The sequence below is a fragment of the Sceloporus undulatus genome, chromosome 6, assembly GCF_019175285.1.
Source record: "Sceloporus undulatus isolate JIND9_A2432 ecotype Alabama chromosome 6, SceUnd_v1.1, whole genome shotgun sequence".
NCBI lineage: Eukaryota > Metazoa > Chordata > Lepidosauria > Squamata > Phrynosomatidae > Sceloporus > Sceloporus undulatus.
The window spans coordinates 112,441,644-112,463,215 of NC_056527.1; the positions used below are offsets into that span (position 1 = coordinate 112,441,644).

General features: G+C 43.2%; 2 protein-coding genes across 2 annotated transcripts; one reads left to right on the plus strand and one right to left on the minus strand.

Moving 5' to 3' along the window:
• Positions 1-1,394: 1,394 nt before the first annotated feature.
• On the minus strand, positions 1,395-3,591 carry ADAT3 (adenosine deaminase tRNA specific 3). The gene is made up of 2 exons (XM_042473038.1): positions 3,455-3,591; positions 1,395-2,524 (listed from the first exon to the last, which is right to left on the minus strand). Exon 2 carries the CDS (start codon positions 2,494-2,496, stop codon positions 1,444-1,446), a length of 1,053 nt encoding a protein of 350 aa, XP_042328972.1. The 5' UTR covers positions 2,497-2,524; positions 3,455-3,591; the 3' UTR covers positions 1,395-1,443.
• A 140-nt stretch (positions 3,592-3,731) lies between these two features.
• Positions 3,732-21,010, plus strand: LOC121933385 (dnaJ homolog subfamily C member 3-like). The gene is made up of 12 exons (XM_042473031.1): positions 3,732-3,888; positions 5,933-6,043; positions 8,798-8,922; positions 9,674-9,748; positions 10,255-10,398; positions 10,926-11,107; positions 11,566-11,685; positions 12,747-12,852; positions 13,994-14,114; positions 14,836-14,968; positions 15,485-15,633; positions 17,569-21,010. Exons 1-12 carry the CDS (start codon positions 3,732-3,734, stop codon positions 17,703-17,705), a joined length of 1,560 nt encoding a protein of 519 aa, XP_042328965.1. The 3' UTR covers positions 17,706-21,010.
• The last annotated feature ends 562 nt before the right edge of the window (positions 21,011-21,572 follow it).

Consider the following 21,572-nt stretch of genomic DNA (forward strand, 5'->3'; position numbering starts at 1 on the left):
GCCCAGCACGCTTCCGCTGCGCCACTCTGCTGCGTGCATCGCCCCTTGGAAATATATGCCTTAGTAGGCACTGCTTGCATTGTGTGCTGCTATTGCAATTGTGCATTTAAGAGTTCCTGAAGAGTGATTTATCCCTAAATGACTTCTTCACTTAGTGAAAGAATTGAGTTTACTTTTGTTAATACATTTCTTCATTTAGCAAAACAATAGTTAGTTGCTATTATTATATTCTCTGGCAAGGTTTGGCAAGATGCAAAAAATTTTCACCATTATTCTGTTCTTCTCACAGGATTTCTCATGAGAGAGAACCATGGCTATAAAACATTGGCCTCTAAAAACAACAGTTCTGTGACACCCCAATGACTTAGGTCCAGTGCACACTGGTGCTTTGCGCACACGCTACAGGTGCCATCTTGACGTGTCGCCATTCGCACGCCGCGCGATACAATGGCATGGTAGACCTCTGGTAGAATGGATCAGCTGGGCTACAGCTGGCTGAAAATGTATGCTATAATAAATGTTAAGTCTACGGAGTCACAGGACTCTTTGGTCATATTGTGTTGGCCAAAGATTCCTGGAGCTACCCTTTTTGGAAATTGGCTCCTAAAGAACGGCTTGAGGACTACACTGGATTTCTGACTGACCCCTGAAATGGCCTAAAGCCAAGCGGCTGGTTGAACAGATAGTGGTTTATAAGGGAGTATCCCAATCTCAAACTGGGGGACAAAAGATAGTGTCCTTTCAGCTCTTACTATCAGGAAGTTCTTCCTAATGTCTAGGTGGAATCTCTTTTCCTGTAGTTTGCATCCATTGCTCCGTGTCCTAACCCTGCCATGCAGGAACTCACAATCAAAGCATCCCCGACAGATGTCCATCCAGTCTCTAAAGACTTCCAAGGAGGGAGACTCCACTATACCCCAAGGGAGTGTCTTCCACTGTCAAACAGCCCTTACTGTCAGGAAGTTCCTCCTAATGTTGAGGTGGAATCTCTTCTCCTGTAATTTGCATCCATTGTTCTGGCTCCTGTTCTCTGGAGCAGCAGAAAACAAGCTTGCTCCATCCTCAATATGATACCCCTTCAAATATTTCAAGAGGGTTATCATATCACCTCTTAACTGTCTGTTCTCCAGGCTAAACATCCCCAGCTCCCCAAGTCTCTCCTCATAGGGCATGGTTTCCAGACCCTTCACCATTTTGGCTGCCCTCCTCTAGACATGCTCCAGCTCGCAACATCCTTCTTGAATTGTGGTGCCCAGAACTGGACACAGTATTCCAGGTGTTAATCCTTCACCATTCCTCACTACCCACCGTACATCATGGCACAACAAATCCATGCTATGTGCTCCATCACTGTCAAGCCCTCCAGATACTCAGTTAATCCCAACACTGTTAACTGTTGTTAAAATAAATTTTTATTTTAAAAAAAAGTACAAAGAAAGCACTTTAAGGACTGTCTCTCACTGATTCCTTGAGAACAGGAACCTGCGTCAAGCTCCAGCACCGTCCTTCTAAGACGCCCCGAAACACCTCATAGCGGTGGTTGAGGTCTTTGCGACTGTGGATGTGGAACTTGGTCCCCAGGGCACCGTGAGGGGATGGCACCCCATAGAAAACCCGCTCAATCCGTGAGTGCACTAGAGCCATCGCACACATGGCACAGGGTTCCCGCGTCAAGTACATGTCGTAGCCGGTGCAGATGTAGGGGATCCCATTGCCAGAAGAGGAAGAACGATCCGATTGGTGGTCCAGCTCAAGGAAAGTGCAAGCGGGGTAGTCTTTGTAGCAGTATGCCCCACCTCCTTGACTGTGGGCCACCAAGTCAATGCAGACCATGGTAGCATGGAGCAATGGGTTGAAGCCATCCCGGCAATCGTGCCCAACAGCCAGAACCCTGCCAGAGATTGGGTCAACCACCACAGCACCTACTGGCTTCATGCCCTTCTTTGCCCCCTGTTCTGCCACCTGGATGGCCAGCTCCATGTGTTTTTGCATGGCGGCCTTCTCCAAAGGAGTGAAGAGGCTCCCGCTGATGGCTTGAGTGATGCGCTTGTTCTCATGGAAAGTGACAGGCCAGTGAGAAGCAGCTTCCTCATACTGGGGACGGGTCAACGGCGGGTGAACTGGGACCAAGGCTAAGAAGGGTTCTCCTAAGCCACGCAGGTCCACTTGGCCACTGGGGAAAAGTTCAGAGAGAGACCGCAAGCCATCTTGCTCTTGCCTGGAGCTTGCTAGGCACAAGATGATTTCCAGTGGATGTGGGCTGTTCGGAGAGACACAGGCACGGATGCGCTTCAGGTGAGGGTGGTCTCCCAGTGGATAGACAGCGGAGACCTCCTTCACTACCCGGCACGCCTCCTTCTTATCCAACACTGGAGCAACATAAACTGGCATTAGTGTGACTCCCTGAGATTCCCTCTCCGAAAGAACTGGCAGCACTTCCCACCCAGAGGGATCATTGGGCTCTGCAGTCTTCCGGCGCTTGCAGTCTGGCTCCATCTGGCTCAACGCATCCCCAACACACACTCTGGGAAAAGAGAATGACAGATTAGCCCAAATGGGGTGGCATAACAAAATGTACAAACTGTTGATGCAACACAAGCCCTGTTGTCGTCAATTGCCATCAGGTTGGCTTCAGTTTGTGATGAGCCTACGAACAATAAACCTCCAGGACACTTTGTCATCAACAGCCTTGCAAGTTCAGGCTTCCTTGACTGAGGATGTATCTATACTGTAGAAATAATGCAGTTTGACGCCTCTTTTAAGTGCTGTAGTTCCATGTTATGGAATACTGGCATTTGCCGTTTTATAAGGTCTTTAGCCTTCTATGCCAAAGAGGGCTGGTGCCCTACAAAATTACAACCCCCAGGATCCTAAAGGATGCAGGCATGGTAGTTAAAGTGGTGTCAAACTGCGTTATTTTTGCAGTGTACATGCACCCATAATCTATCCACCTGTAATGAGGTCTTCTGCTTTTCCTGCCTTGGCTCAATGCTAGGGAATCCTGGGAACTGTAGTTTTCAGAGACATTGAGCCTTCTCTGCCACAGAGCTCTGGTGACCACAATAAACTACAATTCCCAGGATTCCCTAGCACTGAGCCGGGGCAGTTAAAGTGGTCTCAAACTGGATTATCTCTGCAGTGTGTGTTGTGGACCAAGGTCTTTAGCCTTCTCTGACAAAGAGGGCTGTTGTTGGCTCACGAAACTACAAATCCCAGGAATCTGTAGGATAGATCCATAGACAGTTAAAGCGGTGTCAAACCGCATTATTTCTAAAGTGTAGATGAACCTAAATCTTAGTCCAACAGCAACCACCTCGCTTGCCCCATTTCCTTCCCACTGAAGTTATTTGCATCTTCTTAAATATATTAATACTGTATAATAATAATAAATACAATAATTTGCCCAATATAAGTAGTCTATGGCATTACTTCCCTCTATGTGTGTGTATCTTACCTAGAAACAGACCTCCAGCATTTTCACCTCCTCTCCCCTGATTGGCTACCGCCGTTCAAACCCAGAAAGCTGATTGGCCCCGCGTCCCTTCCTTTTTTCCCGCGATTGGACGAACCCGAACGTTCGAAGGAGGATACAAAGAGCGCGTCCTAGAAAGGCCGCTTTCCCGGTGACCAGCGAGTTGGAGGCTAGAGCGACCGGAAGCGTGTGTGCATTTTTTTTAATAACCGCCGACGGGGAAAGTGATGCGGAAGTGAGTTCGTTCCGCAGCTGGGACATGGAGTCCGGGCAGCTGCCGGTGTGGCACGGCCTGGGGCTGCTGGGGAGTGGCGGCGGTGGCGGCGAAGGGCCCGGGTTGGGCCCCGGCGGCTGCGAGAGGAGGCTGCTGTGGGCCGCGTCCTTGCTCTGCGTCCTGCTGGACCTCCAGCTGCCAGGTAACCATGGTAACCAGGAGGCCGCCGCCTCCCTTTCACCGTCTCTCTTCGCAGGAGAGGGTTTCTGCCGACCCTGAAGCCTCCGCTGGAGCCACTAGGCTCCTCTCCCTCCTCCTCCTCCTGATTGGCCCTGGTTTTTCCCGTTCTCCCCTGGCCCCCTCCATCCTCTTGCCTAAGCCCCGCCCACTCACGGTGGCGTATATTGCCGCCCCGCCCCCTTTTTAGTGACGTCAGGTTCCCCCTCTTGCCAGCCTCAGTCTTGTCTCTAGTCCTCAGCTGAGGTTGAGAGAGTGTGACTTAGCCAAGGCCACCCCAAACTACCTTTATATCCTTTAAAAATGTAAGCCAGTAGCATACGTTATATATACTCTAAACCCAGCGTGGAAAAGCTGCCTTTGCGAGGCTACAGCTCTAATAACAGCTGTTTGAATACCATTTATATTATACCCAGCCTGTTGTTGTTCTTGTTCTTGTTCTTGTTGTCATTTTCTCACTTATAATGACTAACGCGAACCTATCATGGGATATTCATGAGTCAACAGTGTGATGCGGCAGCTAAAAAGGCCAATGCGATTTTAGGCTGCATCAATAAAAGTATAGTGTCTAGATCAAGGGAAGTAATAGTGCCACTCTATTCTGCTCTGGTCAGGCCCCACCTGGAATATTGTGTCCAGTTCTGGGCGCCACAATTCAAAAAGGACATTGAGAAACTGGAGCCATGTGTCTAAAGGAGGGTGACTAAATGGTGAAGGGTCTGGAAACCTTGCCCTATGAGGAACGCCTTAAGCAGCTGGGGATGTTTAGCCTGGAGAAGAGAAGGTTAAGAGGTGATATGATAGCCCTGTTTAAATACTTGAAGGGATGTCATATTGAGGAGGGAGCAGCTTGTTTTCTGCTGCTCCAGAGACTAAGACCCAGAACAATGGATGCAAGCTACAGGAAAAGAGATTCCACCTCAACATTAGGAGGAACTTCCTGACAGTAAAGGCACAGTAAAGGCCACAGTGGAAGATGCTGCTTTCTCGGAGTGTCATGGAGCCTTCTTCCTTGGAGGTCTTTAAAGAGAGGCTGGATGGCCATCTGTCAGTGGGGATGCTTTGATTGGGAGTTCCTGCATGGCAGAATGGGGTTGGACTGGATGGCCCTTGGGGGTCTCTTCTAACCAAAAGAAAATGGCTGGCCTGTAGAACTTAGTTACCAGGTCAAACCAGAAGATAAGAGGAATTCTGTGATCTTTCTTTCAAGAGAACTGCCAATAAATTTAAACTCTTTCTGCATTCTGCTATGTTTAGCTCTTAATTTTCTTCCTCCATTCAAAAAAGCCCAGTCCACAAAAACCTTCTGAAACAGAGACTGGCAAAGAGATCAAGGCGACATAGATATTCCTCTGACTTCCATTTTATCTTGAAAACAAGCCTGTGAGGTAGGCTAGGCTGAAAGATAGTGACTGGCTGATGATCCTCCTCTTGTTATTGTTTGTTATCACTGATTTGAAGTACACTGCCTTTGGTGAGCTGCTTTCCTCCAAGGACCACATGAGACAAGTCATTCTAAAACAGTCTCTCTGGGCTATTATACAAACAAAAATCCATCAGTGATGCCTTTATTGGTCAACCGAAATGCACAATATACTTTTTGCAAGCTTTTGAAGCTCCATGGAGCTTCTTCATCAGGCAAGAGGTTACAAACCAAATAGGAGTAAAAACAATTGGAGACGTTAGTCAGATGCCTGCATGTTGTTTCAGTCCTTAGTAAAGATGTTGTGATGGGGAGGAGGATATCTTTTGCAGGCAGGCTCCTCCGCCTTCTGGCCATGAGGTAATAGGGAGATTTTCAAAGTCCAGAAAATTTTAAAGTCCATTTACATCTCAACTGGGATCCCGCTTTTGCAATCCAATATGTCTCCATCCTAGCCAGGTCACAGGCCTCTGGGCTATTATGATTAGATATGTTAGGGATGGAACATCAGATTTGCAGGTGGAATAGGCACATTATTACTGAGATATGACCCTCTGTTCTTAAGATCTTCTTCTCCTTGTTAAAGGTTTGCTGGCTGCTGGACAAACTGAGATTGAAAACCATCTGGAAATGGGGCGGAAGCTGTTGGCAGCCGGGCAGTTGGCTGAAGCACTGTCTCACTATCACTCCGCAGTGGGTGAGTAACCTGGCCTGTCCAGTCGCAGCCTTTGAGCCAAGAGTGGAACCATCTCGTGTCAGATTTTGCGCTTGCTGATACTGCCATGGCCATCTTGACAGTTCACATAGCCACCAGAACTTTCTCATGATCTTGGTAAAAGGCCATTGAAAGAAAGCTTCTAGTTCTTAACCTGTGGGTCGCGAGCCCTTTGGGGGTCAAAGGGCCCTTGCACAGGGGTCACCTAAGGCCATCGGAAAACACATATTTCTGATGGTCTTAGGAACCGAGATGAAAATAATTTTATGGTTGGGGTCACCACAACATGAGGAACTGTATTCAAGGGTTGCTGCATTAGGAAGGTTGAGAACCACTGTTCTGGATCCATTCAGTGATGTGTGTTTTCAGGAAAAAGTAGTTCTGTCAATAATGCTCTTTGCCTTATCACATTTGGTTTAAATGTTCAAACCCATTCAATTTAAAACAAAAAGCAAAAATATAAAGTGGCCCCTTGGATCAGGGTTTCTCACCCAGTGCTTCCCGAGAACCTTAAGGTTTTTCAAGAAGACATTGGTCTTCTGCAAGAAGTCATGACTGAAACAAAATAAATATTGTTAAGGTGCTTGTGTAATAACGTTTATGCTGGGCTTCCCTGAGAGCTGAAAATTATTTCAAGGGTTCCTTCAGAATAAAAAAGGTTGAGAAACTAGATGCTTTCTGCTTTAGCTTCCATGAACTCTAGCCAGAGGTAGTACTTGGGACCAAAACCATCAAGGGAGCCAAATGTTACCTACTCCCGAATCATTAAATGCAGTTAATTAGCTAAGAAGCTAATTTCCAAATTGTTCCTTTATGATTGATCTTTTTATTCTGCATGTCTGTGAGGGGTTTGTTCCTCTCCCTCTCGCCCTTGAGTGAGAGAGAAGGTCCCACTTTCCAATAACTTGCCACAGCCATCACTACCCCCTTTCTGGAACCCCAATAATCGCTAACTGGGCTGTCTGCCTCTGAGTAGCGGCCTTTCTAGGTCTACAGTGGCCTAGGAAAGGCCTCCAAACATGGTGAAAATGCCCCCTATGTGCCCTACAGTGCACGTGTGTATGTGTGTGCCTTCAGACTTATGGTGAATCCACACATTTCATAGAGGAGGCAATAAAGACACGCATGCGCATGCGCATGCACGCACACGCACACACACACACACACACACATATGTATATCAGCAAGTGTAGTGGGGAGATGCTGTTTTCCAGGATCTCTCAGAGGAGGTGAATGGAGCCCCCAAGCCATCCAGTTGCCCACCTCTGTTTTATAGGGAGGGTTTTATTCTAAGTAGGTAGCTAGATTACATTTCAGAGGCATTATATGTACATGAAGGGCACCCTTTCTTCAGGCACAACATAAGAACTTTAAAAAGTACAGAACAGTTTTAGGTCACATTCAGCCCCAGTTTTAAAAAACACAAACCCCCTAACACGATGGTGCTACACAAGTCCCTATACTACTCTAGTAAAGTTGACAATCTAGTTCTCAAATGCCCTTCTGAGAATTGTGTGTCAGGATTTTTGTCAAGCCTCAAGCAATTTCCCCAAGGCTACAGACCTACCCCTCCGTCACTCCAAACAGCGACCTCCTGCCTTGGAAGAAAGTGGAGGGAGGAGCAGAATCTTGCAGTACCTTTAAAAGTAACTGATCTATTTTATTGTGAATTTCCTTGGATTTCAATCCACATTTGAAGAAGTGGATTAAAATCCGCAAAAGCTCATGGTAAAATAAATCAGTTGGTCTGTCATACTATAATAAGGAAAATGAGAGAGATTATCTCTTTGAATATACCTGCTCCAATTTGCTTTATATAATTTCTCTCCTAAAGGATCTGGAAGTTTTTACACTTGAACAGAGTATCCCATTGAATGAGGATTGACATCCTCTAGCAATGCTACATAATGGTATCCCTTTAAAAAACTACTCAGAAATCATAGTTTTTAATGGGGGTTTGGACTATGTGGCCATGTTCTAGAAGAGTTTGGCCACATAGCCCGAAAACCCCATAAAAAACTATGGATGCTGGCCATGAAAGCCTTCAACTCCATACTCAGAAATCCTCTGGCTACCTCAAGAGTAAGCCAAGACCCATATAGCTGTGTTACTCTTAGTGACCAGGATGCCATTGCCAAAGCATCTCCCAATAATCTTGGGACAGTGTGTGAATCAATCAATCAATCTTTATTGCTTTTGGCCAATGACCATTGCAAAAACCAAAAAAATAAAATAAAACAATACACATAAAATTTCATTAGAGCCATTATACGATGAATTGTACACAGTGTGTGTAGTTCTGTCCTCTTCGTTTGTCTCTACAACAGCCCTGAAAAGGAAGCCAGATTGAGAGGTATTGGCTGAGCCAAGATCACTTTGTGGGCTCTAAGTGGGAGCAGAAATTAAAAGATAGGTCTCTGCTGTGGTAAACTCTGCTCTGCTATGTAAGATCTGTGGTTGTTAAAGTTCAAGGTAGACTTGCAAATGAAGTATCTCTTCAATGAAACTTTTGCAAACTGGGAGAGAGCTGGTCTTTCTTCAGTGCTGCCAATGTGTCACTCATGCAACCAAATGGCATATGTAGGACTTCAGTAATGTGCAGGACTACAAATTAGTAAAGCTTTCTTTGTGTTTATCACTTCACACAAAGGTTTATTACTTGGCTACTGTGGGAAGAGATGTGTGATACATTTCTGAAACAGAAAGAAATGCCCATCTTTTGTTTTGTGTTCCCAGAAAGTGATCCCAAAAACTACCTTACCTACTACAAACGTGCAACCATCTATTTGGCCATGGGCAAGTTCAAATCAGCACTGCCAGACCTCTCAAAGGCTATTGAGCTCAAGCCGGATTTCCTGGTCGTAAGTCTTACCTTTCCCTTGCCTGTCTTCTTAAAGGAAAGGAACGAAGGGCAGAGGATTATTCTGGGTCAAAAGTGCTGGATTGCTATTCAAAAGACCAGGGTTGACGCTTGTTGTGTTAGTCAGAGAGTCATTCTAAACAACATGACATGTTGTACAACAACTGGTAAAAATCGTTCTAGATCATTAATGAATAAATTGTTATTTTTATATTTATATTTTTTAATGAATTTACTCTTGCATTTTAGCCCTCAAATGGCTTTCGACTGCCTTATGTCTGATTGAAGCCATACAAAACACTTATTTTAAAAATGCCCAAGAGCCCTTGTTTTTCTGTCACAGTATCTTTCTTTCTCTTTCTGCAGCTTCAGGACAAGTAGAAATGGTTAAATGATTCTTTCTTGAGAAAAGGAAGGTCCCTGAAGTGGCACGTTTTTTGTCACCAATACCAGGAATCAGGCTAGTTGTTCCCGTGGATAAATAAATGAATTTGTTAGGCATATTTGTTAGGCTTCCTATTTTGCTGTATAACAGGGCTAAAGAACCTGTGCTCCTCCTGATGTTGATGAATTCAAATTCCCATGAGCTCTTGCTCAAACACACATATTTGACTACTTTTGTTTGTGCACAGAAGCAACCCAACAAATCTATTTCCTTTTTCTAAACAAGAAATGATTCCACTTGCTCTGTGCTGTTCCTCTTCAATGCCCTTGCTTTTTGCTAAAAGAATTGGTCATTTTCTGTTTCTCAGGCCAGACTGCAGCGAGGCAACATCCTCTTAAAACAAGGAAGCACACAACAGGCCAAGGAGGACTTTGAAGCTGTGGTAAGCAACAGGCCCACACCTAGAAATTGTGGGATTTGGTACATGTGAATTCCTCACAGTGGAGATTGGCATGGTCCCTGTGAAAGATTCTTTTGGGCTTCTTTGGGAATCCATCTCTGGTTCCATCAGCAAACCCATCTGCTTTATTTGTGACCATTTCCAATAGTAGTCTTCATGCATATATAAATGTGGTCAGAAAAGATGTCTCCCTCTTGTGACCAGAAATTAGTGAATCAAACTAATAGGAAAATGTAATGAATTAAAACAAGACGTCATGGAGGGGAGATCTGCCTAGTTAGACAGAAACAGGTCTTCTGAAAATGACCGGTCACATCTCATATATTCTAACAGTCATTTCTCCTTGGTGTGTTGGCCCTGATCTTTTATCCCTTCACTACCTACCTGGCTATAACCCAAGCTGTTGCAGTTTAGCATTTGCCTGTGTCATAGACAGCAACCTAATCCAAAGGAAATTTCCATCTTTACTCTTCCAACTATTTCATCAGCTCAGGAGCAATCCAGATAACACAGAGGCCAAAAGCCAGCTCAAACAGGTCACCGAACTAGAATTTTCCATGCAAGAAGCTCGGACAGTCTTTCAGAAGAAAAACTACCTGGGAGCAATCAGTTTTCTGGATCAAATAATCGAGGTACCTTGTCCTTAATTCATCCTATACTTGCATGGAAAGAGCATTGCATTAGGGCTCAGAGCACCTGGCTTTAAATTCTCATTAATAAGCAGGGACTGGTTGTGTGGGCTCTTGGGATTAGTTGCCATCTTACTGCAAGGCACATTTTGTGTCCTGCTGTTCCTTTTCACATTTCTGTAGGATGAAATAACCAAGTTGTGCCAGGTTCACTCAAGAAAAACTAGGGCAGAAGGATGCTTGCTTTAGAAGAGGCAATTAGGTCTGATCACATTGGACTGTATTAAGAGGAACTTATGTTCCCTCCCCAAAATGGCTATGGAGGAAAGATGACTTTGTGAACAAAATTAGGAACCTATGATTTGACACATTTCTTTTCTGAGAGTGAGAGCATGAACTATTGATAGTGTGATTTGCCTGTTGATGGCATGGTTTGCCTGGCTTAAGTAAGGTATTATTTGTTCAGAATAGCTGACAGGAACTGTTGACCAAATTTCTCAAGTAACATCCATGTTTCATTACTTTGTCAGATTTCCCCATGGGACCCAGAAGCAAAAGAGCTGCGCTCTGAATGCTATCTGTACCTTGGCAACTACAACAAGGCCATCATGGACCTAAAACCCACCACCAGACTACGTAACGATAACAGGGCAGCTTTCCTGAAGCTCAGCAAGCTCTATTACTACTTGGGGGAGCATGAGAAGGCCCTAATGTGAGTGCTAGGCATCTTTGTGTGTCAACATAAGGATGTGCATGTACTGGTTATTTTATTTTTTGCAGACACAACTCTGGTGTTATCACATGAAGTTATTATGTTCTTTAGAGGGAGGGGTTGGTTGGGAGGAATACTGCACAGACATTCAGTTTTGTGTTGCTGTTGTGTGCCTTCAAGTCATTTCTGACTTATGGCAACCCTAAGGTGAACCTTAATGATTGAATAACCATCTACTTGAAAACTTTCATGAATTCCAAAGTGTTATGAAAAGAAAGGGTTTAAAACTGCAATAAATAAGGCAACATCCTACTTTAGAGGTGGTGGAGTGGAATATTCCTAACTCAGTCAGGAATCTCAAGATGCCTTTAGGTGTGTTGCTCTCTCTTTGAGCATCTACTCATACCCTTCCCAATGGATGCCTTTCTATAGCTAAACCCAGATTCTTTTCTCCCCAGCCAAGTACGGGAGTGTCTGAAGTTGGACCAGGATGACAAGGAATGCTTCTCCCACTACAAGCGAGTGAAGACGCTTGCCAAGCAGCTGGAATCAGCTGAGGAACACATCAAAGGACAAAGGTGAGGGTTCTCTCTCTGTGCACCCTTTCTACCTTCCTTGGTTTCATATTTGCAAGAGTACCAGGGTTGAGTTTCGAGCTTATGTGGCAAATAAAATCAAATATCCTCTTCAGAAAAACACTGTGTGCGGAGGTTGTTCCAAAGGTAAATTGAGAGAAACTGACTTCTATAGCATTTAAGAACTTACAGTTGAGCCAGCTTGCATGCATATATGCCTTTCATATTATATGCTTATTATATTATATTATGTTTGTTATATGCTATAGCAGGCTATATGTTGACCTCTTTTTTTCTTTTTCTTTTTCTTTTTCTTTTGCTTTGCTTTGCTCCAAATGGGGAGACCACTGAGAATTGGAAGTTTCACACACACACAAACAAGCAAACAAGCAGAGGATTTTATTTATTATTTCAACTTTTAACAGGATTTTGATTACTCAAGTACATCCAGGTTTTATATATATATATATATATAGAGAGAGAGAGAGAGAGAGAGAAAGAATACCCTAAACCAAAAATAGTACAGGATACAACTCAGTCATAAGAGCTATGCATATCAACTTAACATCTATTTTCTAGCTCTTTACTAACTAAAATGCATTAATCCAGAAGTTCAGATATTCCAGAGGTTTAAATGATATGTTTTCAAATGCAATAGATGGATTCCAAGTTGAAGCAAATCAGCTTGTCTCCATTTATGTGTCCTTTTGATTCTCTTATCTGATATGGTAGCTTTTCCACAAGAGTGATGGCTCGTACTCTTTTTTTCATCCAGGAATAAAAAGAAATCTCAGGTGTGAGTTTGCAGTGCTTAACAAGGCTTTGGCATGCTGCACTTTCAAGTATTTATCTGTGGCACATTTGGGCACAAAAATATAAGCTTAGATAATTGGTGTAAGAGCTGCCTTACTGACTTCAGCCGCAGGGATCCAGTTGGCCAGCCTACTTCCCACCAGCTGCAAGCAGAACAAGAAAGAAACACCCCTTCCCTGTCTTGTAATGTGGCCATAAGATTACCTAGCTCTGTTCCTTTCCAAATAATTTTTTTTTGTGTCTGGCAATAGGTATGATGATGCCATTGAGAAATATAAAGCAGCCATGAAAACAGAGCCCGCTGTAGCAATCTATACCACTAAGGCCAAAGGACACATCTGCCACTGTTTATCCAAGGTGAGGCAGAGCCATTTCACTTTGCAGTTTCACTTAGCAAGAAATAAATTAAACAATTGTATCTGGCAAGTGAAATCTTCTCTGTAGTGGTTTTTAAAATGAACAAAAGAAATTGTCATGCTTAGTTTAAATGGTCATATGTGTAGCACTGAAATTTGATACTATTTTGAGTAAGGGTTGAGAACCCCTGGGTTTGATATGCCATATCTGACACAGAAGAATATGAGCTTCCTTTCTGCCTCTGCCATCACTTCCTTACCATTCATCCTTGGTCTTGTTACTCAGCCTCTTGGGACTTTTGCTTCTTGCTTGTGGAAATAGGACTTTCAGGCTTTATGTCTAAGAGAACCTTTGAAACATTATCATTCTCGCACAAAGGAAGGAAGTCTTTTCTGTCTAAAGTCTTCTCAAAAGACTAGAATGAGAACCAATGGATTTAATTTACAAGAAAAGAGATTCCACCTAGACATTAGGAAGGGCCTTTTTACTGTAAGAACTGTTTTATGGTGGAATAGACTGCCTTGGAGGGTGGTGTACTCTTCTTCTGAGTTTTTTAAACAGAGGTTGAATAGCCATCTTTCAGAGTGCTTTAGTTGTGTGTTCTTGCATGGCAGGAGATTGGACTAAATTGCTTTTGAGGTCCCTTCCAACTCTGATTTTATGACCTGCGATTACCCCCTCCCCTACGGCAGGGGTGCATGTCTAGCAAGGGGCTAGGGAGCTGCATTGCCCTCCCCCAGGAGATCTTGAGGGTCACACACCACCAAACCCACACATGGGGGAGGGGGGGGAATCAAATTTTTATTTTGCACCTCATTGCCTTCCACTGCCATCTAGAGGTCACAGGAGGCAATTCATCTTGGTTATGGTCATCTCTGGGCTGTTGTAGGCCCAAGAGAGGTGTTTCCCCCCAGACCCAAGTTAACTCCATTGGCAGCATGTCAGTCAACTCCATTGGCAGCATGTCAGAGCTCAGTACCAGCTTTCCCACCTGCGAGTGACCTCAGTCCTCTAGACTGGAGTTCTCATTCCCATCCTCTAGTGACTGAGAAGTCTAATCTGACTTGATGTGGTAGATATAATGGTACAGGACGAAGAAGGGGACACCAATGCAGTTTTTCTTCATCTTTTCCAACTGCAGAGCAAACGGCATCATGAAGCCATAGACATCTGTACAGAAGCTCATCAGCTTGACCCCAGGAATGTGTTCATCCTGCGTGACAGAGCCGAAGCCTACATCCTGAATGAGGAGTTTGAGAAAGGTAAGAGGATCAATAATGGTTGGGGAGGGGACGTCTCTTAAGAAGATTGGAGCCTTGCAAGATCACATCAACAATCTGTCCAGCCCAGTGTTCTGTTTCTAGAAGTGGCTAGCTGGATACTCCCTTTAAGCTTTTAAGAAGGACACAGAGGCTTGCTGGTTAGTCCCGGCTAGACTACACCCGTTGAATCTGTTGTTGAATGGTGAGTCAGCATACAAGTAAAGCCCACTGATTTAATGAGATTATTCTAGTTGATACCAACAGGATTCAACCCATTCTTTGCTGATGTCCACTTGCCAAGCATGGGGCAGTCAGTGAAACACTGTCTCTGAACACAGAGGTTCTCTCTTTGTTTTGCACAGAATAGTCAACTTTCTGAGCCCAATAACTTTTATGTGGCATTTTCCCAGCCCAACCATTTCTTATCATTGTGGAACCTCCACTTTCATATAAGTGTAAACTCAAGGTAATTGCCTGAATGCTGTCAGTTTTGTTAGGATTCACTGTGAACATAAGCAAACTAGAACTTGGCTGTTTCGTCAAAGAAAAAACAAGAACTGGGATTTTCTGGATTCCCTGACACTAGGTAGTTCTGCCATACTCAGCACAGGAACAGGAACCTTATCCCTGGGGATATGGCAACTTGGGGAGAAAATAAACATGAAATAAACTGCTTTGTATATTCTTTTCTTGATGGAAGCCAACTTTGCCTTATTTGTAGCTATCGAAGACTATCACGAAGCCAAAGGGATTGATGATGAGAATGAGGAATTGAAAGAAGGGCTGGAGAGGGCACAGAAGCTTCTGAAGCAGTCTAAGAAGCGAGACTATTACAAAATCCTTGGTGTTCAAAGGTATTTTGTGTGACCTATATTGCTTTCAGAGCCCTAAATGAAAAAAGAGGTCGAGACCCAAGGCATCCTAGACTCTCTTGCATTATTGTTACAGTCATAGAGGAGGTTTGATGAGTTTGCATCTAGAAAGTTGAGCCCCTAGTTTAAAGATGAGAAATCTTTAGCCTTCCAGGTGTGTGGATTTTCATTTCCAGCAACACCAGCCATCATGATGATCTGTGTACTGGGATTCTAGAGTTCTAGTCCAAAGTATCTGGAAGACTGAAGAGATCAGTTTTCCTTTGTTTCTCCTGCCCTTTTGGAATTGACACAGTAACTGTGTCTGAGCTGCGCTTCAAGATTGAAATCCAGCAGTAGGATTTCCCTAAGTTGCAACAACTATTCAGAGAGTCTGCTTTAGTTGGGCCTAGCAGTTGAATGAATGTCTTAAGAGCTGTACAAAATGTTCGTTGTTGTGCTTTTCCTTGAAAACAAAAACTGATAACAAATCATGTTTATGTTTACCCACCACCCCAGAAATGCAAATAAGCAGGAAATCATCAAAGCCTACCGAAAGCTGGCTCAACAATGGCACCCTGACAATTTCCAGTCAGAAGATGAGAAAAAGAGAGCTGAGAAGAAATTTATAGACATTGCAGCTGCTAAAGAAGTCCTAACAGATCTAGGTAAAGTCCATCCAGAGGAGTCCTGCTCTGATTTAACTGATATTTTGCTTTCTTTCACCTGAATAAGACATGCAAGTGTCAGGAGTTACATCATGTATCTTGCCTGCCATCAATTTTAGTACAAAAACTTAAGGATGGGGTTGGGTACTTCAGGTTTTCTAATAGGATATACATTGAGGCAGTGGTGGCAAACCTATGACATGTGTGCCAGAGGTGGCATTCAGAGCCCTCTCTTTGGGCACACACAGAGTTCACTAGAGTTTGTCACTAGAAAGCCAGAAGGACACAGCACTTTGCAATAAATAAGTAGGTTTTGGGTTGTAGTTTGGGCACTCGGTCACTGAAAGGTTCGCCATCACTGCAATCATTGCAAGGAAGTGGTTATCTCATCTACAGGTGCTATGGTAACACTGTAAAGGAGGCAGACTTGGCTCAGGTTTGCACAACGCCATTCCTGTGGGAAGAGACTGGCACAAAGAACAAAGAGGGGCAGTATGGGCATTGAGCAGAAGTTTCTTTGTTGTTTATAACAAACAGGAAAACAGCCCACCATTAATTTGAAATTATGTGTGGTTTAGTTAGGCATTGTTAACACTTGATATTTAGTTCTGATAATGAACATCTCTGGCATGGACCTAAAGTTACTGAATACTGTAAAGATTTGCTGAATTTTAACTACTGAAGCCTGATTGGACAGCAAGGTTGTATATTCAGCATACATTCTTGGTTGCATATTGGTGGTTTTGGTCACCACTCCCTTCTGATATTGTCATACCATTTCAGAAAGATTATGAAAGGAAGCTTAGTGTCTCAGTGATTCATATTCTAGTCTATTCTAATTTTATTTCTGGTTGTCCATACACTGAATCCCTGAATACAAGAAAAATGCATCAATAGAACTACTAAAAGAGAAATGAGTTTAGTGTTGGGCAAGTTCCATGAGTAACTGATCCTAATTCCTTTAACCCAGTGATTCTCAGTGGAGCAGGACCCTCCCAGAGGGCATGTGAATTGGGGGCCCTGGCCCTCCTCTTCCCAAACTTCCCACAGTTGGAGCAGGGCGACTGTATTTTTATTCATATATTAAGTTGAATGGGAAGGATGACATCTGCTTGACATATAAAGGAAGAGTCCCAAGAGTAAAAAAGTTTGAGTGCTGCTACTTTAACCAGATAATATTTCCATCTTCCTCTTCCCCAGTAGAGATCGGAAAGCCAGGAGGATTCTTTTTTGTTGCTGTTGTTTTTAACGTTTTATACCTGAGGCCTTTTTTGCCTAGAAAAATTGTAGAAAATGATTTATGGGATATTTTCTTTTAGAATAGATGAATAAACTATTTAACACAAATGATTCATATTCTCCCTGTATTATTTCTGAAAAAACTATGTTACAGGTAAACATTTGTGTAAGACCGTGTGCTATCTCATATCTTTATAGTTTCTGGTGTTGATTACCTTTTCTCACTTCTTGTAATGGTGATGAGCCTGTTTGGCACTGGGAAGGACTAGAGAACACAAAATAGTCTTCTTTATTTTACTTATGTAGGTAGTTTCTTCTGCTGTTTATTGGATGTTGTTGTTGTAGTTCTTTTGTCTCCTCATAAATTGACTAAAGAAAAATGGTTTCTTACAGTTCAGGTCCTTGTAGACTCATTGGCAGCAAAAATATTTTTAAAAATGAATTGAATTTAATTATTTACTGAATGAACTACAGCATTTATATATCAACCATGATCATTTTATGCCAAGCCAAATTACACATAATGTATTTCATGTTCCTAAAGTAACCGAGAAACTTTCAGTTGGTAAAAGATGTTAATGTTGTTCTCCCCCCCCCTCCAAAAAAAAAATGAAATGAGGGAGACCGTTTGTTTTCATAGCTTCATGTTCTGGAAATTTTGCTTGCTGAAATCTCCTTTTTTCCCCCTGCTTCTAGAAATGAGACAGAAGTTTGACTCCGGTGAAGATCCACTAGACCCAGAGAGCCAGCAAGGTGGGGGAGGACATCAGTGGCCCTTCGAATTCAACCCCTTTGGCTCAGGGAACTTCCATTTTAAATTTCACTTCAACTAACTTTGGCCAAGCCCAGAACAAGCAGGCAAAAACTGTGGCTAATGAACAGACAGTCTGACTTCTGGGCAGCATTTAGCTAACCAAGAGACTCCAGAGGAATATCCATCCCCAACTGGAAACAACTGCTACACAACAGGGAAGAGGATGATAAGAAGGGATTTCCCCTGCTGTGTTCAAACATCCCTCCTCATCTGTCCAAATGTCTCATTGCTGAATAAACCAGGTCCTGAAGAAAGAGAGTGACGTCTTGAACTATGGGTGAAGCTTTGAGGAGCTTTGAAGTGGGACATACATTGCATGCAGAGCTGGAAACCTCTCAGAAAACCTGCCTTTCACAGTGGCCCTCAAACCAGTTAGGCTGAGTTTCATTGGCCTTGTGTGGCCAACCTTCAGCAGGTTGTGAGTTGGTGCAGGGAAACCAACCTTCTCCAAGTCATCTCTCAGTCCAAGACCCTTCACCTTGTAACCATCAACCAAGTAGCTCATCTTCAGCCCCAGAGGGGCAAATGTTCCTTTCTTTACTTACCAAAAAAAAAGTATGCCATTTTTCTTCCGTTGAAGTTCACCTACCCAAAAAGCTCTGGGCTGAAAGTGCCGAAGTAATCCATATCGTGGGGTGATCTCTAGATCTGATGGCAGGGGGAGAAACCTGAGCTGCCTCTGCAGATATCTTCCTCTGTTGCAACATCCCTGGTTTGATTCTTTTTTTAAGTTGGGAAGGTAGATTTGATATGGCTATTAATCTTGTGAAACTCCCTTATTGGACTGTGATGTTTGAGAAGGGAAAGTTTGGAGGTGCTGTCTTGGATTTGTGGCTGTCAGATCACCCTGTCCAGTTGGTAACATTTTTCTTTTTTATAGCAAGATGGATTCTGGTATTGAACATTGACTGTTCTTTTCTCTAAATATGAGGGGGAATTATATTGCTAAAGAACCCAGTTTAAGGAGACATGAGCTTCTTTCCTTTATCTTCATAAAATTCCCTTCTAGGCCTGATTTTGAGTGTTTTCATGGGTGACTAGCCAGGCTGATTCTCTCCAACTCAGTCAGGATACTGGCCTCCCCAATTTCCAATGTTACACAAATAATTTTTAAAAAACAAAACAACCTCTTTCTCTTCCCCCCCCTCCTCCAAGCATAGTATCTTTATAAAACATGTTTGGCAACTGTCACTATCCTATGGCTGAGAGGAGTAACTTAAAAGGAGGGGTGCTTAACTTTCACTTTTACCACAAGTGTCAAGATTAAACGTTTGTATTGCAAAGCTGCCGACTGTCTTTCCTTCACATTATTGTGTGGGTAAGAAAGAAAGTGTATGTCAGACTAAAAGTGCTTATTACCCAATCTGCAAATGATTCTGTGGTCCTTCCCCAAGTTAGAGAAAATGAATCCTGCTGCAGTTTAAGTCAAATCAAGGAATAAGCACTCAGAAAGGTCTGAATCTACAGCTAGCCTCCCTGCCTGTAAACAGAAGGACCTCTGATGAGCTTCAGCCAAAAAATAGATTCTGCTTCTCCAGCCCTCTGTATGAAAATAGGCATAAGAAAGGTGGCTGCAGTCCTCTGCACTGGCCTGGGAGTATGTTCCCTTGACCTCAAGGGGTCTTGCCTCTTGAGTAAACATATTGTATGTTATTTACATATTGTACTATGTAAGTAAAGAAATCAAGAGTATGCTTCTATCTTGTTTGCAGTGTGCTGGGATAATATGGGGCCTTATTCCACATAAAAACCCAAAATTAAGAATTTTGGACCCCCCTGAAGAAATTTGCCTTCAGTCCCAAAATTTTGACTGTTACAGGTAGTGAGACCTTAAAAGCAGTACACACCTAGAACCTTTGCTATGTTTGTATTCACATGGTGTCTGCCTCTCTTCTTTGGATGCGTAAACTTAATTCCAAATGTTTGATTCAAGTTACTGCAATGTTAGAAATTAGGAGACTGAAGGAGAATTTCTTTGGGAGGCAGAATTCTTACTTGCCCTCATTTTGTTGCCCTCTCAGTAGCTACACCTGTGTGTTAGGGAGTCCAAAATGTCCTCCAGTGCCTAGTTCCATTTCAGTCAAATTTGGCATGTTACACTGTGAAAGCAAAACAGAGAGGTGGGCTTGGTTCTGACCCTGGAGAGGGGTGGTAGCACAAGGGAAGAACACTCGCATTGCAATGCAGATCTTATATTTATTCCCTTACAGCACTAGGTAGGGTTAGAAATGAATCCTGGAGAGCTGCTGCCAGGCAGAGTTGATGGTATAAAGCTACAGGAATCAATAACCTGACTGCATAAGGCAGCTTCCTGTGTTCACTAAGGCAAGAGGGTATTTTGCTCAAGCCTTCTGTACAGCTGTTGGCAAGGGGGCATAAGGACTATGCCAGTGATCTTCTGCATCAACCTGGGTACTTCGGTATTTTGCTCAGGTGCTGGAAGAAGAGTCCATCAAAGCCTGAAGCTTGCATGCAACAGAGGTGTGGACAAGCAGAGGTTTCCAGGGATCAGATGTTAAGGGGTGGGTCTTGCAGCCCTATGTTGGAGGACATACTCCCATCAGTCCTAGCCAACAAAGTCAATGGCAAGGAATTCTGGGTATTCCAGTCCAACATTTGGAGGTCTGTAATAGTCCTTTGTTTCCAGCTGGGAGCTCCAGAGGAAAAGGGCATTCCCCCCCCCATGCCTAAAAGCCAAGGCGGCTGAATTGAACTACCACTTTTTTCCTGGTTGACTACTAGTAGTGTGATGTGGGGACTCAAACTTAGTTTCAGTTGAATCTTCTCTTGGCCATACTTTTCAGAGTGTTTGGAGAGCCAGTGAGTAAGAAAGTACTGAAGGTCACAGTACTTTAGGCTATTCAAGTACTGTATGTTATAAATACTGAAATGAGGGATTCTTTTTTCCTTTTAAGGTGTGAGATAGTGTGGTAAAAGTGGAACTTCTTTTTGTGAGCCACTTTCAGTGTCACTCTAGGAGAAAGGTGGCATTTAAATGACTATTATTATTATTATTATTATTATTATTATTATTATTATTTTAGAGCCACTTGGCTGTAGGACTTGGCCTTCAGACCCCTGGACAGGGTGGCCTAATCTTGGTTGGATTTGTTTCCTTCCCGGAATTTTGCTTTATTTTTAATTGTTCTTGCATAATAAGTGGAAATTCAAAAGATGGTGAACAGGGGCTATTGCAGTTCCAAACCATATTCGTTTTATTGGGGGGGGACCCTGATATGTGTGATCTAGTGCTTCTTGTGTCTAAATTATTCAAGTCCTAAGTTTCTTTTTTAAAAATAATAGTAAAAAAAATTAAAAACTTCAGATGTGCCCCCTCCAAGTCACTTCAAATGTCCTTATCTCTCTAGGAGTCTAACCAAGTTCCACTCACCACTGGATCTCCATGCTAAGTGTCTGAGAAATACTTAAAAAGAAGGGGTGCTGTTGAACTTTCTGTATGGATTCAGGATTAAGTGCATCTTAACCTCCTCATGCATAATTTAACCACCTCATGCCAGAAGAAGTATTTTCTTTTCAGCCAGAGCCCATGAAGGTATTTGACTAGCCACTGTTTTAGATCTTGAACTATGAATTATTCCTACACATTGCATTTTAATTTCCCTCCTGTAGGAATGGAGATTAACCCAAGGGACCCTTTTGGCAACAACCTCAACGGCAGCAACCTGATCACTTGGTGGAAGTAAGAGGCCTGCAGAAGGACTCCGCCAAGCATATGCCATGATGTGAAATTGAAATGTATCAACTCATTCCCTACAATGTAGTCTTCCATGAAAAAATAGCCATTTAAAAGTGGGGAGGAGACCTCTTCTACCTTTGTCAGCACAAGCCTATGAGGGTCTACTCAAAAGCAAGGTTTGCTGGCTTC